A 14,917-nucleotide genomic window follows, 5' to 3' on the forward strand; every position below is an offset into this window, starting at 1 on the left:
TGCTGAAACAAAGCAATGCTCTTGCAGCATATTTTTTTTCCTTTATTTTTTTGGATGTTTTTGTAATAAAACTACTTTTTCCCACTGCATGGTACATTAGCTTCCTCTCAGACCGTGTCACCTGCACAAGACAGAAAGGGAGCTTTCATATGACCGCAGGCTTTGGCTACAGCAGACTTGATGGCTGATCGCTGCCATATTTTTCCACACAGCTATTGTAAATTGTGAGGAGGCATGTTGGGTACTCACTCAGTCACTGCAGTTGTTTTCCTCCTCTGCTTAACAGTGTAAGTCATGTTCCAAGCAATGCAATGGGGAGTTGAATTATTCGATTGTGTACTGATTTTTTTTTCTTCTCCTCCTCATTTATTAAATTCCCAGATTACAAGTAAAAGCACATTAGATGCCTGGCAGTAACTAAAAGGATTTCTCCACTATAGGATATCAAACTATATCAGCCTAGGAGAAATAAACGACAGGAAAAAAAAAAGACAAACAATATTATGTACCACTGCACTGAGACAAAGAGAACTCCAATCTGCATCAGCACAGATAAACATCCACCCCTAAGATATGTTCTTGGTAGATAACAGCTTAGTGTGTGTGTGTTTGCAACACACACACAAACAGACACACACAACTGCGCGGAGCTTTGATAAGCACGAAAATTACTACGTGTTGTTTATGGTGGCAGAACAAAAGGATTCAAGGTCTTCATTTCAAGAAATCAAGCTGTGGAAAGGTGGATGCAGGGTTTAAGATGCATTTCAATTGGATGGGTTTGACTTCATAATATAGACATAATTAGGGGGGAAACGAGATATGCGCCGGAGTGTTTGTGTGTGCATGTGTGTGCCGGGGGTTTGAGAATACAGTGCCATGCTTTCCCCTGTGGATTCACTGCAGTGTTGGAGGCAGAGATCCACCGTCTGTTGCTGTTTTCCATGACCCCGTATATCCCCCCGCAGTGAAAAACGATGTTTGCCCCCAAAGACGGCCCTAATACAAATTAAATTAAATGAAGTCAGTGCGGCTAATCCCTGTGTGTTTCAGCTGCTGAAACACCCCCCCTCCTCCCCTCCCTCACGACTGAGTGGGTCAAGCCCGCTGCATCTGGCCCCCTCTCCATTGCTCTCAAGCTGCTGGGCTCCCAGTCCCTGACGGGGACGACAGCAGGCCCCCACTCCCACTTTCTGCCCCACTGCGACTGTATGAGTGTGTTTGTGTACGAACACGTGTGCCTCACTGTAAATTTGCCTTGTGTTATTCCCTTTCTGACTCACACACTGTTTATTCCCGTTTGCTTGTTTTGCTTTTGCGCCCGCGTGTCTGCATGTAAGCATTTCTTCAAGAAAGATTTATATTTGTTTGCGACCGGCTTACACATCTCACACATATTTCTTGTTTTTGCAGGGGTTTAGAATCTTTTTTTTTTTTTTTTTTTGTAAATTTACAGTCTAATGTAAAATACAGAGGACTCACATGTCCACATCTCTCAGACAAAGCACTAAACAGCAGTGTAATGGAAAACAAACAGTAGCATCGGACCACTTAGTGTTGTTTTGTTCTGCCTGTGCCCTGATGGCAGCCTGTCACAGCCCTGTTAACAAGCTGGATTTAAAGATGCGGTGGTGATGTGCAGGCAGCTAATACTCTGCTGTCAATCCCGCTGCTGACAGCTGCCTAGAAAGACCATCTCAAATATTAGCACCAGATGTGCTTTCATGAAAGCGGCAGCAAACAGGATCAAAAAGCTAACTAGGCTTCCATAGCTGGATCGCTGATAGGAGTAGCCTTGTTGTGACGTGAGCTAAAAGATCTCATATGCCCATCTGTTTAATAAAAAGCCCCTTTCTGTGATACGTACTTTGGCATGGAGCCCATTCGTCCACCCCTGATTTGTGCACTGGCTCTGATTTGCGAGACAAAGTGCACTGACTGAGTTCCAGCAGCTGGTGTACACCGATATTGTGTTTAGGGGGCTGTGGGTTAGGAGGGCGGGTTGCTTTTTTGATGAGCTGGAGTCTGGAGTACATGTTTGTGTGTGTGTGTGGGGACAGTATGCGCATTTGTGTGTGTGCGTTGCGGATCTGAGCACCTGCACACATGCCCTTTTGAAAAGCTCCATCACCCCTCCATCCAGCCAACACGCAGTGTAAACATGGTTTGTTTGAGCGAGTGGCCTGGGGTAGTTGGATTAATGAGCACTGATGAAGTTCCACTTGTATCCTGGGTGCTGCCTCCCTATTTGCTGGAGTGGCTGTGATGTGGTAGTGTGTCTGGAGGCGGTGACTCATTCCCTTTACCCAGTGTCAGATTAAGGCATGTCAATAAACAGACCCACTCAATCCATCTCCGAGTGACTGCATCCGCTCACAGAGCCTCCCAGTCTGTAATGAGCTGCTGCAAATCTCCATCCAACTAAAATGTCTGGAAAGATGCCTTGTCACAGTGAGCGGGAGAAAAAGGAGAGAAGGAGGGAGACTACAGCAGCACCGATGTGACTGGCAGCCACCTTTAAGCTGCTGAGAGAAAACATATACCAAGCGTCGCGCTCCACCATGTTGCAGAGTGCAAACTTGATCAGCTCCCCCTCGCAGATTCCTCACTCCTGTCATCCCCGTGTGTATCGAGTTAATCAAAAATTAATTCTGAGTTTCCTGATTTCAAAAGTGACTCAAAGTCGTGCTGTTTATTCACTCGCTGCTCTCATGTAAGCATTTAAGGGGAATGTGTTTACATAATCTGCTGTGTCTCTGAATGTGTATTTTTAAGGCCCTGCCCAGGGGAGGTGGGAGAAACCTTTGGGAATTCCTCGTGTGCTAATTCAGCGTGCCCCCTCCTCCCCCTCAACACTGGCTAATATAGGGCACAACCGAGAAGAGAAACGCTATCTAGTAATTCCTAACAATTAAATGACTGTTAAAAACATACGTTTGTAGTGCTTATTCCCAGAGGCTCGGCAAAACAATACCTGAATTAGGTGTCAACATTTCCGGAGTCTGTTCATAAAATTACCACCTACACCTCTTGCGTGGCGCCATACGCACATTAATGGATTTTGGGATGAGAGGAGTGTGAAAACTTTTCGGTCTGACATCCAAATTAAAGAAAATCCCTCAAGACTCGCCTTAAGGGGAAGTGCCTGCTATTTGAGTTTGATTAGGCTCCGCAGGCTTTGAGAAAAGTAAGCCGATTTCTTTTAGGAAACAGCCCAGATAGTCAAGTCTTTTTCCTCCCTCCTTACTATGTAAAACCACGAATCTCATAGAGATGCTCAGGTTTCCTCTCTGACTTGGTGATAGAATAAGTCTGGAGACACATGCAGACCTGAACAGGTGTTAAATGAAACTCTATCCAGCCCCATGTGCGCACCGTGACGCTGTATTCAAGCAGACACTATATCTCCCATCTGAAAGGCTTAAAAGCAGCAGCCTTGTCTGTTAAGACAAAGACAAAACAAAAACAGCGACCCTGGAACCCACACAGCCACCAACAGTTTGAAACATGTTGGTCCTGAGCAGTGATTCTCTGGTAAGACAACAGCTCTGACTTAAGCCTCTTTAGCGTCAGCCGACTCCACTGGAATGCAGACGTCTGCAGAGGGGGCCTATTATTTAAAATCTTTTCATCATGCTGAAAGGGAGGGAAATAGCTTTGACGTTGAGAAGCTCATGAATAATGAATGTTGTTTCTATCAATGTATGTATAATTAATCACATCTCTACTAACTGGACTTCTGTGGAGCCTGTAGGCCTGAGTGACATGGAGACTGGTCTGGACTATTGTCTCTGTTTCACAATAAAAGACAGCCGCATTATCTTCCGCAGTTTCCTACATGGGGAGGGGGGGTTAATACACAGGTGGAGCGGGCAATAGCTTTAGTACTTTAGCCTTTTTCTCCCCCCTCACTTTACGAGGGCAGGGGGTAATTGTTTTGAGTCGGAACGAGCAAATATTTGTTCGATTTCACACGGAAAGGCAAGAAAAATGAGGAGGAAGTGCAAGCAGGAAGTGCTGTTGTATTTACGTGTCTGTTTCATTGTGTTTCGGAGGAGCTGTTATTTAGTTTGCTCAAACAATACTCAACACTTAACACATGTGGTCAAGGACACAATTGACCCCATAATAATAGCATTCAATTCGCCCAGCTTATTTATTTTTTCGCCCGGTCACAAAGACTGCCGAAATGTACAAGCTGCAGCGGAGCAAGGGAGCTTTTAAAAACGTTTTCACCACAGAATCACTCACTTTCATAACATGATTGATTCCCAAATGGGCTACTGGGTTTGGGGTGAATTGATGGGTGATGAAGTGAAATGATGCAGAGAATGTGGCAGGTTATTTGTCACACATGTACCCTTCTGTCACAATTGATTGTGTATAATTTGAGTTTGCAGGGGAGCCAGTTGATATTAAATGGTAACAACTCTCTGTATTCATCACGGCAGGCCCCCTTTAGCAGGCAGAAATAGAAAATGTAATCTCATCCACAACCATGGCTGTGCCTCAGGCACTCTTTCACCCTTTTTACCGCTGATCCTCCCTTAGGGGCCCTGCCCTCTATAAAGGAAGAGGGAAATCTATAATCTAGCAGATGGCAGAGGATCTATGGGAAATTCTATAATCGGGAAGAAGGTGATGATGATGATGGTCGTTGGGGTAGAGGGCAGCGAGGTGGAGGGTTATGGCACCTCAGGGGGGCCAAAGAGCGTTTCTTCCTCCCCACATAAATGATAAACAAAACACACAGCCTCTCCGAGCAGGTGCCTCGGTGGTCTGTGTCTTCGTCATGGGTGTCACAGACTGAATGTGAGCTGCTTAGAGGTGCTGCTGGGTGCAGACCCAGAGGCGAGGTGGTCGGGCGCCAGCTCAGCCCTGCAAGTCAGGGATTGTTGGAGCAGAGCTTTTGTAGGGAAGCGGAAAGAGAGAGTCTGTGTGTGCAAGAATGTGAATGTGCGAGAGGCTCAAAGTGAAGCATTTCTTTTCATAGTCAGAGTGTGGAGGATGAGAAAGTCACCTGCACACACACACACACACACACACACGCACACAGGGAAACACACATTCCTCTGCATCCTCACTGCAAAATTACATGAGGGGAATACATGCATTTGTAAACAGGCAGTAACAGACACTGACCATCCTTCATCCACTGGAGTTCTCCCTCTAATTTCCTCCTCCTTCTTACTTTTTTCATCACTAATCTTTTAACTTTATCACAAGCCGACCTGGGCAGGATAATGAAGCCTTTTTATTTTCTAATTGCAGCCGGCTTGCCCCGTAAACCCCCTGGATCGCCCTCTCCTCATCTCTTCCTTTAGCAATGGGATATCAATAACAAGGCACATTATGTGTAACATTTCCTTCCGGGACCGAGGGGAGTCCGCGGGGCGAGCTGCAGCACCGATAAACGAAGGCTGAGGCACAACCTCAGACTGCTCAAACGCAGAATGAAGCAGCAAAATTCGATCTGACAGTTTTAATTGATTCTGTCTCATCTATTGTTCTGTATGTTGAAACCGTGCTTTTCGAGCGTGGCCGTGAGAGCGTTTTGTATCCACAACAAATGTTTCTTGATGTTTGTCGTCAGTTAAATTGACGACATTAAAGAGTTGCATCCATGACGGACATGAAACACTCACTCCTGTAATCAATTTTTCTCCTTTTAGACGCTCGTTTTTTTGTTTTTTTTTAAAACACAGTCTCGTACAGCGTGCCCTGCCCTGCTTAAGTTACCTTCTGTTTTTAAGCAGCATTTAATGGATACAGTTTATCTCAAATGTTATCTTTGCTTAACAGATTGATTGTATGCATCTGTGTTTGAACAAGGTTTAATCTTGTAATTTGATAAATGGCAATTATTCCAGACAAAGATACAGACCTCTTATCAAAACTGCAGTTTTCTGCTTTCACGTCAGTTTGTTGTAAATGTAAAGGACAAACAATCCCTTTAAATAAAATTCTTGAAGCAGATTGCTGATCATCTCATGCATCCCTTTCTCAAAATAATTTGTTATCAGTGCATGTCGCTGCATCTGTCCATATTTTCCTAGCTTGCTTCTCTGTTTAAATGTTATTCTGTGCTGTATCAGCCTCAATAATACATACAGTAGGGCAGCTGTGTGACATTTTTTTTCTCTCTTTTTCTCTCCTATCTGTGTGACATCTGCTGAACTTGTCGGGTGTTTACTGGTGTAACAACTGGTGTCTTCACTCCCCCGCCCCTCCTCTTCTCTCTGGCGCTCCCCATGCCCCCACACAATGAATACACTTGCATCCAGACTACAGAACCAATTGTCACGCTGGGAGGAAGGCAAATCAAATCTTACGGCAGCAACTAGGCGAGGAGATTGCTTTTCCTCTCAGTGGCAGAGGAGCGAGCCCGTCGTCCCTGTGCCGCAGGTTTTACTGGAGAGACAGAAGCAAAGGGTGAAAAGGGGAAAGCTACTGGGCTGCAGCAGCTGGACCGCAAGTCTCCCGCAGGTCAAGTCTCACCCATTTCCTCCCATCTTCACCCTCTCCACTCTCTTTTCCACTGCCCTCCCCACTCATTCTGACACTACCTATCAGTCACCCAGCGACACCGGGGACTACATTCCTTCCTCCAGCCCTCCAGATGAAACGGAACAATAATTATGGGGATAGAGTGGCTCGGGCTGCCAAACTGGGGCCGCTCAGATCACAACAACACATTGTCCAACCTGATTAAGTAGCCATTTGTGGCGTCCTCGCTGTAGTTAAGCAGTCCTCATCCTCTTGCCTGAAACTTGACCTCTGAGCAAGATATATTGACATGTCCTCCAATTTGAGGTTGCTCAGAAATGCGGGGGAAGACATTACATTTCTTTACAGGAAGCCTGGCCTAATGCATCTGATTCTGCCTCAGAATAGTCCCTCTTGAGTGACTCACCAGTGCCCAAGGTTATGCCCTCACATGTTGGGTGTTTGTTTATTTCTACTGACAATTTGATAAATAGAGGAAATGTGGTTATCTCCACTCTTCCTTTGATTAACGAGCACCTGCTACGTCGAACATGAGCTGCAGAAGAGGAAATGGGGAGAGCAGAAACATTGAATGGTTGAATACTGTGAAGAGTCTCCTTTGGTTGAACCTACCACACACTTAAGAGAGCTCCACGTAAAAAAAAAAAAAAAAAAAAAAAAAAACCTGAGAGGGAATTGCATTATAAAGAGAGTACAGTTCCATTTCTGGGCTGGAACAGCTTGAGAGCCGGGGCATACAGCCTTCCTCTTCAGGCCGTGCTTACACAGAACCTGCCATCCAAACCAATTACAGGCTGCAGCCAGAGTGACATTCACAAGAAATTTTCTATCTTGTCTTTTAAATGAAGTTTTCCCCCTTGTTACTCATGCCTTGCATTTTCATTAGTCTCTCACTGGATGCGCAGCCACTGTAGAAGATGAGGCAGTTTAATTCGTGTTCACTGGGACCAAAGTGGAGCTCAGGAGACTACACACATATAGTTCATGTTTGCTATAGCAGAACAGCATTATTGATCAAAATCATTGATCTATAATGGGAGCGTTTAACACATACATGTATGAATCTTTTAAAGGATGTAGTGGCATCTGGCGGTGAGGACGCAGAACTGAAACTTCTCCCATGTGCCAAGCGTGTAGGAGAGCTACAGTGGCCGACACGAAAACACAAGTAGTCTCTATCTAGAGCCAGTGTTTGGTTTGTCCATTCTGGGCTACTATAGAACAGCATGGTGGACTCAGTGGAAGAGGACCTGCTCTGTGTGTGGATCATGGATGTACAAAGAGAACTGGATACAGTGTTGGAGGCTTTGGAAGTTGCTCAGTGATGCATGAAGCCAAAAAAGTTTGACTTCCTGGACGTAAAATTACTTGGATCTTCCACATCATTTGGCCCATAGAGCAAATGCACTAAAGGCTAACTTGAATGGGTGTATAGGGATTAAATCGTGCAGCATTTCCAGACTTTTGATATGTTGACAGACCAAATGAATCAAATCCAGATGAATGAATCATTTTACAGGGGTTGTGAAGCTCATAAAAATGTATCTACTGGTTTACAGATGTCTCTTTTTCCAATGTAAATCTATGGGTAAAAGTCTTTTGTGGCCTCATGGCATCACGTGATGGCCCCGGAAGTTGTAATTCCACTGTTTGGCCACTATGAAATTTGGCTTCAAAGCCGTCACACTTCCAGAAGGCCTGATTTAGATATAAACGTCCCATGACAAGGTAACACAAACACAACAGTTCCTGTTCTGATGTGTGTTAAACTAATTAAAACACAGTTATAAATATTATATTCCCATCCTGCCAATAGCTGCCACGAAATCCTACACACCAGACCTTTAAGAGAAAGATACTCTTTGATAAAACACCACATACACGTCTTAAACATGGCATGATTTATAAATCAATTGAATATTACATGTTAATGATTAATTAATAACAAGTCTGACTTGCAACGTGTTGCCAGTGATACCTTTGATATTTAATGGAGTCAAGCTGAACGGGAACAAAAGGAGTCAGGGGTAATACAAGAGAACAAACATGGCGTGCTCCAAATTAAGAGCTAATAATAAAACGTTAATTAAATTCCTTTTTATGAATTATCTGCTCTGTATTAATGAGTTAAAGTTTAATTAGGGGTAAATGGTAAAGGGAGACGGAGTGATGTTAACCTTCAGCGCAAACACATTGCATCATAATTTAGCGAACCCCAATCAGACGCCTGCCCTTGCATTGTTGCTGATCATTATACAAGTTTCCTGCAAAAAATAATTAGGAGTAAAGGAGGTGAGGTGGCAAACAACAGCTTATCTCCTAATGACTGAAGGGAGACCTATGCACTTTGGAGAATACTGAAAGATAACTACACCTCTGACATACATATAAGTTCCTTAAAGTTCACAGCAACTAAAGAGCACAGAACAGCAGATAATAATGTAGCGCAGCACATATGTCGTCTTTGAAGCCACGGGAGAAATGGCATCAATACCAAGAATCTAAACAAACAAAGACATGTATTTGGTCGCATTAACAAGTTCTTATATTTTTCATAGACTGCAAACAGGTCATAGGCGCTATTTGCCAGAGGTATACACCACACATTGGCTGCTGTGATCTGCCAGCATCGCTTTTTATTTATTTATGAATATATTTATTTCTATCAAACAAGATCCAAGAAGACTGGGACTAATGTTTGACATTTCCACTGCTCCCCTCCCCTCCCCTCCCCACCCTGTCCTCGCCGCTCACACTCCTCGGCATTGTGGTTTCACTTCCACGCAGACGGCGAAAAAGTTCAAAATGTTCAACCCCATTAACATCTAATAAGGAGAGCTCGCGCACAGTTGCACACTGAGTTTTAATCCAAATCTGTTTGGTCACCATGTATGACAGCTGTGTGGGGCCGCTGCTACCTCAACAGCAGGCCTGTGTCAAATGTGTAGCTCACTTGATAATCAGCAACTGTGCTCCAGTGCCTGCATTAACCTTTCTTATCATAGGGGTGACTCTTTTTTTCAACAGGGCTTTGATATCGGTACTGTAGGCTTCCCTTGGAAGTCAGCCATTGACTCGCAGCCTCTTTTTATCGGGATACAGTATCTGCGCCGTGGAATTTTAAGTGAAGGCTCTGCTTTCTTTCTGCAGAAAACACCTGCATCTTATCAAAGTTTGTCGAAAGGGTCGTATCCTGGCTTTTCGCGGGACTGGGGAAGTCCTTTGAGAGGCTTTGATACCCTTTGGCCCTCTGACATCTTACCAAGTGTGAGAAGAAGCTTGGCAGACGCAGGAGGGGCTATACCTGCTCAGTGTACACTAACTCCTCTGTCCGTGTGCGCTCACTCGTCAGACATTCTCCTTGCTAAATAAATGTTGAGAAAAAAAGAATGAATGTAGGATGCCTTTGAACTGTGTTCTCTAATGTGGGTCAGAGATCTATCGTATGCATATTCTGAAAGCCTTTTCATCTGCAATTGCGGAGTTAAGATTCCCCTGGTACACTCTTAATTTCATCTACTTCTCTTGCGGTTATTTATTTAATATTTCTACATTAATGTCTTCTCAAACATGGTAAAAGTGAAGAGTTCAGAGGAGGAAGAAAAAAACAGGAAACTTTTCTTCTCCCCTCTGTCTGCATGATAGTCTGTCCGCCCTAATGACTCCATTTTAAAGACGGTGGGCTGACCAGCAGCGGAGGGAGGGAGCAAGGATCGAGAGCGGGGAGGGTGAAGAGGAGAGGAGAGGCTGCGCTCACTGCAGCACTCTCCTCAGCTCTCAACTCCCAGTCAGCCTCTCTGTGTGTGTGCTTTGAAAGAGAATAGGATTCAGCCCTTTGAAAGCCGAGGCTGCTCACCGGGGCCTTTGTGTAAAATAACATTTCAACTGAAAGCCAATTACTGGTAACATTATTTTGGTTGCTTCCATTATTAAAAGTACCTCTCTCTGTTGCCCCCCCATCATCCCTCAACCACAACCCCCACCCCACCCACTCATCACCCACCCCACCCCCTGCATCGTTCTCTTGCAGACGGAGAATTATTCCATTGACTCCAGTTACGTGAACAGCAGAGCCCACCTCATTAAAAGGTATGTGTTGATTAGGAATTGTTACCAGCACCTCGTTACCATTGTTATCTGTAATTATTTTATCTAATGAGTGCACCGCTACCGTTGCAGCAGTTTGCATGTGTTCCTGCATGTTTCTCATTCACTATAATTGCAAAGGCAGGATAAGATTTTTGGGGATAAATAGCATTACTCCACAGTGCGTTTAGCAGGCATTTTGTCGAAACGAGCCACAAAAACTCGCAGTTTCAGATGATTAGATCAGCACACAGCAGCAGGATCAGCAAGTAATGATTTTCATATTTACAGATAACCTTGTTACTCGCCCATAATTCGGTTCATTAGCAGCACATGTGGCTTGAATTGCATCAGGTTACAGCTTAAAACAACTACTCGGTGATTAAATGATATTCAAGAGATGTCTCAAGTGCTTCACTTCCACTGTTTCTCCAAACATGAAAAGCTTCATGAATAGTCAATAATTTGTTTTTCTTGAGGTGAAGAGAGGATGTTTTCATTGTGCTCTCACTCCACCTGAACCAGGATATGAGATAGGGGGTGTGGGAATGCAGGGTTGTGGGGGTCATATAATAATTCCCTGCAGCCATGGATTTGTAACCAGGCTCACTTGGGAAACCACACTTCTTCCCTTTTTACCTGCAGCTATGGAACATTCCTGCCTCTTTTGTTTGAGGCCATCCCAGCCTTTTGAAAACCCATTATGGCAATTTCCCCCCCAAAAGATTCCCGGCATTAATGTAAACAAAGAGCATTCAAGTGTGGGCCTCTGCAGCACACTACAAAGAAATCCCCTCAGGAGCCAGTGAGCCCATGGTCTGGGACAGGTGCAATTACAGTGATAACATCAGAGAGCCAGCATTACCTGCAGTCCTCTCTCCCAGGCTGGAGAATGTGAGGCTTGAGGCCTGGGAATGCAGCTACCTTGTACTGTCCTTCACTGCTTCTGCTTTTCTTTTTGTTTGCACGCATTTGTTTACTCTCATTTTCTCCCTCCGTCTATTCTTCTCTCTCCTCCATAACCTCCTTTCTGACACAGCGTGAACTCATCCATATATTTTTTCCTTCCCCTGCAAGAACACATGTTCATATATTCACCCCTATTTAGTGTTGTTTGTAAAGCGGAATTTGTTCCAGTGGGATGGAAATCAAATGAAGGGAAATCATGCTGTTACTGTGCAGCTGTTGATTGTGCCCCCCCCACCCCACCCTCTTTATTGACTGTGAGCCCCAAACAAGACAGATGCTCAGTTTGTATGCTTCCAGCGTTTCCTACATCCATCTTCCTTCCAGGAATTCCTGATTACTGCAGTATTTGTTTGATTGTAGTGAGTGAGTGCCTCCTGTTTGCTCGATGTGATGTCCTTGAAGTCATTGCATCCATCCACAATGTCGCTGTCTGAGGCACCCCATGGCTGCTATCTGTGAAGTAAAAAAAAAAAAAAAAAAAAAAAAAAAAAGAGTGCACTTAATCCAAAAAGTCTCTGAAGAGATTTAAACTTCCTTCTTATTTCATGGTTACTGCAAGCGTAGAAGCTGGATGAGGCTTTGTTCTTAGCAGAGGCGAAAGTATTTAACTACAGCGACAACAACAGAAAAAAAGAAATCACTATTTCTGTTTTGCATTCATGGAAATAGATGACGTAAAAGGGCAAAGAATTCATAGAAAGGATAAAAAAGGGGACACGGAGAGAGAGACGGACAGCTTGTCACAAACCATCAGAGACGCGGGGACGAAGGAGAGCGTGTGAAAGAAGGTGATGTGACAGTTAATCAACATTTCCCTCTCCTCCCTCCTGGCCCCCATGTAGCACATCGACATTCAAGGACCTGGAGGGGAACAGTCTGAAGGACAGCGGCCACGAGGAGAGCGACCAGACCGACAGTGAACATGATGTCCAGAGAGGACACTATGTTGACACGGCTGTCAATGACGTGCTGAACATGACTGTCCCCCCCAATGTTTGCCAGCTGCCAGACCAAGGTAAGGAAATCTGTTGCTTGTACGTGAGTGTGTGCACTGCGTGTGTGTGTGTGTGTGTGTGTGTGTGTGAGGAGGATAGCAACATCCTTTGGAGTCTCAAGATAAGACCAACGTGCATTCGTGTGTGAGTCTGTTTTTATGCCACGAGAGCACCTTATGAGGTGCATTATGCCCATTGCAGGCTTCAGATGTGCGAGTATGGACATCACCATTTTTTCTTCTTTGTCTTTGATGTCCTGGAAGAGCAGCTAATGTGAAAGATCTCTGACAGCGAAGGCTACCCTTTGATACGGGCTTAGGCAACATTATTGACTGATAGTAGCCATGTCTGCTCTTGAAGTAGCGCCGACTTCAGATGTGCTTGAATGGCAGCAATTAGGCTCACAAAGGTAGAAGGTGGAAATCTACATATCTCCACGTGCCCTCATCCATTATTCAGCGGGATCATTTAGCAGGGAATTAATGTTGATGTTTCATTTCTGACTCACCATTTAAAAAGACATCCACTTGGTTGGCAGAAGTCAGCGCAGGGGTCATGTTCGTTCTTAACTACTGCCAGTCAGACTGCGGAAGAGAGTGGGTCAGTAAGAGGGAGAGAGTGCAGGAGAGAGCTGTCTGGAGCAGACCGGGATGTTACTATATGCACCTGAGGGTATTTACCCAGCTCAAAGGTAACACGGCGTGCACAGGTGTAACAGCTCAGCAGAGCACGGGAGTTGGCGCGTGTGAAAATTGCAGACATTTTAGAAAGACCAGCATTAGCAATTTTACTCTGAGTGAGGTGGAAGCGCCGGACATTTTAGTTTAAAAGCACACTCCTGAGGATGGCTCTCACTGATATCACTCGCAGTATCTGAACTTACATTTGAGCTCTGCTCCAATTTGGGAACTTGTGCCAGATGTAGTTTTTTCCCCTTCTCTCAGTTAACGTCGACATAATTTTGGTTCCTTTTTACTAACACTGCCCCAGTAAGGCTGTCGACTCACTCTCAGTACTCGACTTTCTTCCTCCCCGGCTCATATAGGGATGAAATTTTAATGAGCAGGAGATAACGAAAAGGAATTCTAGTTTGTGAAAAGACATAAAGGAATGAAGAAATTATTTATCTATTTTTATCAGTGGACTGTGAAGTGTGTGGGTGTGGTTGGAGGAGCAGTAATAGACATGTGGCGGCTCTTCCTTGTCTGGTCCCTGGCACGTTTCGCTAACCAGATGCTTCACTTGGAGCAATTTGGCTGTTGATGTTGTTTGGGGAATAATAACATTAGGCAACATACATTTTATGATAATGGCGTCATACAAATGGATCTGCCTATATATTGTAATGACTGAGCTGCATACAGCTGACGTATAGAAGGTCAGGAAGTGTGGTGACCATTAGGATAAACTTGTACCGAGCGCCATCAGATGGTAATGAACAATGAAAAGTGAATTTGCTGACTATCGCTTGCCAGCTGTAATTACTTCACAACCACAAAAAAAAAAATCCTGTGCCTTAAAAAATGCATGCTGACAGGTCTTCTAGTAGTGGGATCTCATTATTGGAGACAATTAGAAATGATGTACATGAGGAATATTACAAGTGGGGAGAGCTCTCTGAGGCAGTTCTTTTTTCATTAACACCACCAATGATTGTATCTGTTTCAGCAAAATGGATGCATGCCTCCTGAATGTGTAATGCAGCACCACATTGCTGGTAAACAGAACAAGAGGCTATTTCACAGTGCTGTCCGTTCTTTTTGACCAGAACGAATAGATGATAACAAAGTATCTGTTTGGAATTACAATTAGGCCGTTTGTTATTGGCTTTTTTTTTTCTTTTTCTTTTTTATTGCAGTTGGCTTCAGACTCACTTTTGGCCGGCAATTTCCCTCAGTAAGGACTTAACAAAATAGCCTCGCTGGACACTTCCCAATCCATGTATCATTCGTTTTGTTTTATTTTCAATAGGAAATCCAGAATCAGAAAATGTAAAAACAATGAGCCCTGTTTAAACGATCTGAAGTGGCTGGCGCAAGAGCATCCTGCTTGTTAAATGTTGCAAATTCTGGGCACAAAGTGATTAATCATAGGTGGTTTTTGGGCGTAACATGAATTCAACCAATGACAGTGTCAGGTACACCTACTACTACTACTACTACACCATAGGTCCTGCTATTTACATGGTGGTTTAGTCAAGTTGGAGAACCAAGTGGATTCCTGCTGAGAATAATTCAGTAAGAGCAGTAATGTGATGGCAGCAAATATCGTGCAATATTCAATCAGCAAAACTGTGACCCTGAAAGAGGTAACAGTTCTAAACTTTTAGCTTCTGAAATAATACAGTTAGCTGCTTCTCA

At 44.2% G+C, this 14,917-nt stretch overlaps 1 protein-coding gene across 8 annotated transcripts in view; it reads left to right on the forward strand.

Annotated features, from left to right (window-relative positions):
• pcdh19 (protocadherin 19) overlaps positions 1-14,917 on the forward strand; it is a 69,327-nt gene that overhangs the window by 24,432 nt on the left and 29,978 nt on the right. For 4 of the 8 annotated variants that reach the window (XM_033633034.2, XM_033633036.2, XM_033633035.2 and 1 more), the window contains exons 3-4: positions 10,538-10,596; positions 12,405-12,577. In XM_033633034.2, the coding sequence (XP_033488925.1) occupies positions 10,538-10,596; positions 12,405-12,577 (232 nt within the window). Of the gene's footprint in view, positions 1-10,537; positions 10,597-12,391; positions 12,578-14,917 lie in introns of all 8 variants that reach the window. The other 4 variants (XM_078169444.1, XM_078169446.1, XM_078169445.1 and 1 more) reach the window with 1 other exon arrangement.

The sequence above is a fragment of the Epinephelus lanceolatus genome, chromosome 7, assembly GCF_041903045.1.
Source record: "Epinephelus lanceolatus isolate andai-2023 chromosome 7, ASM4190304v1, whole genome shotgun sequence".
In the NCBI taxonomy this organism is placed as follows: domain Eukaryota; kingdom Metazoa; phylum Chordata; class Actinopteri; order Perciformes; family Serranidae; genus Epinephelus; species Epinephelus lanceolatus.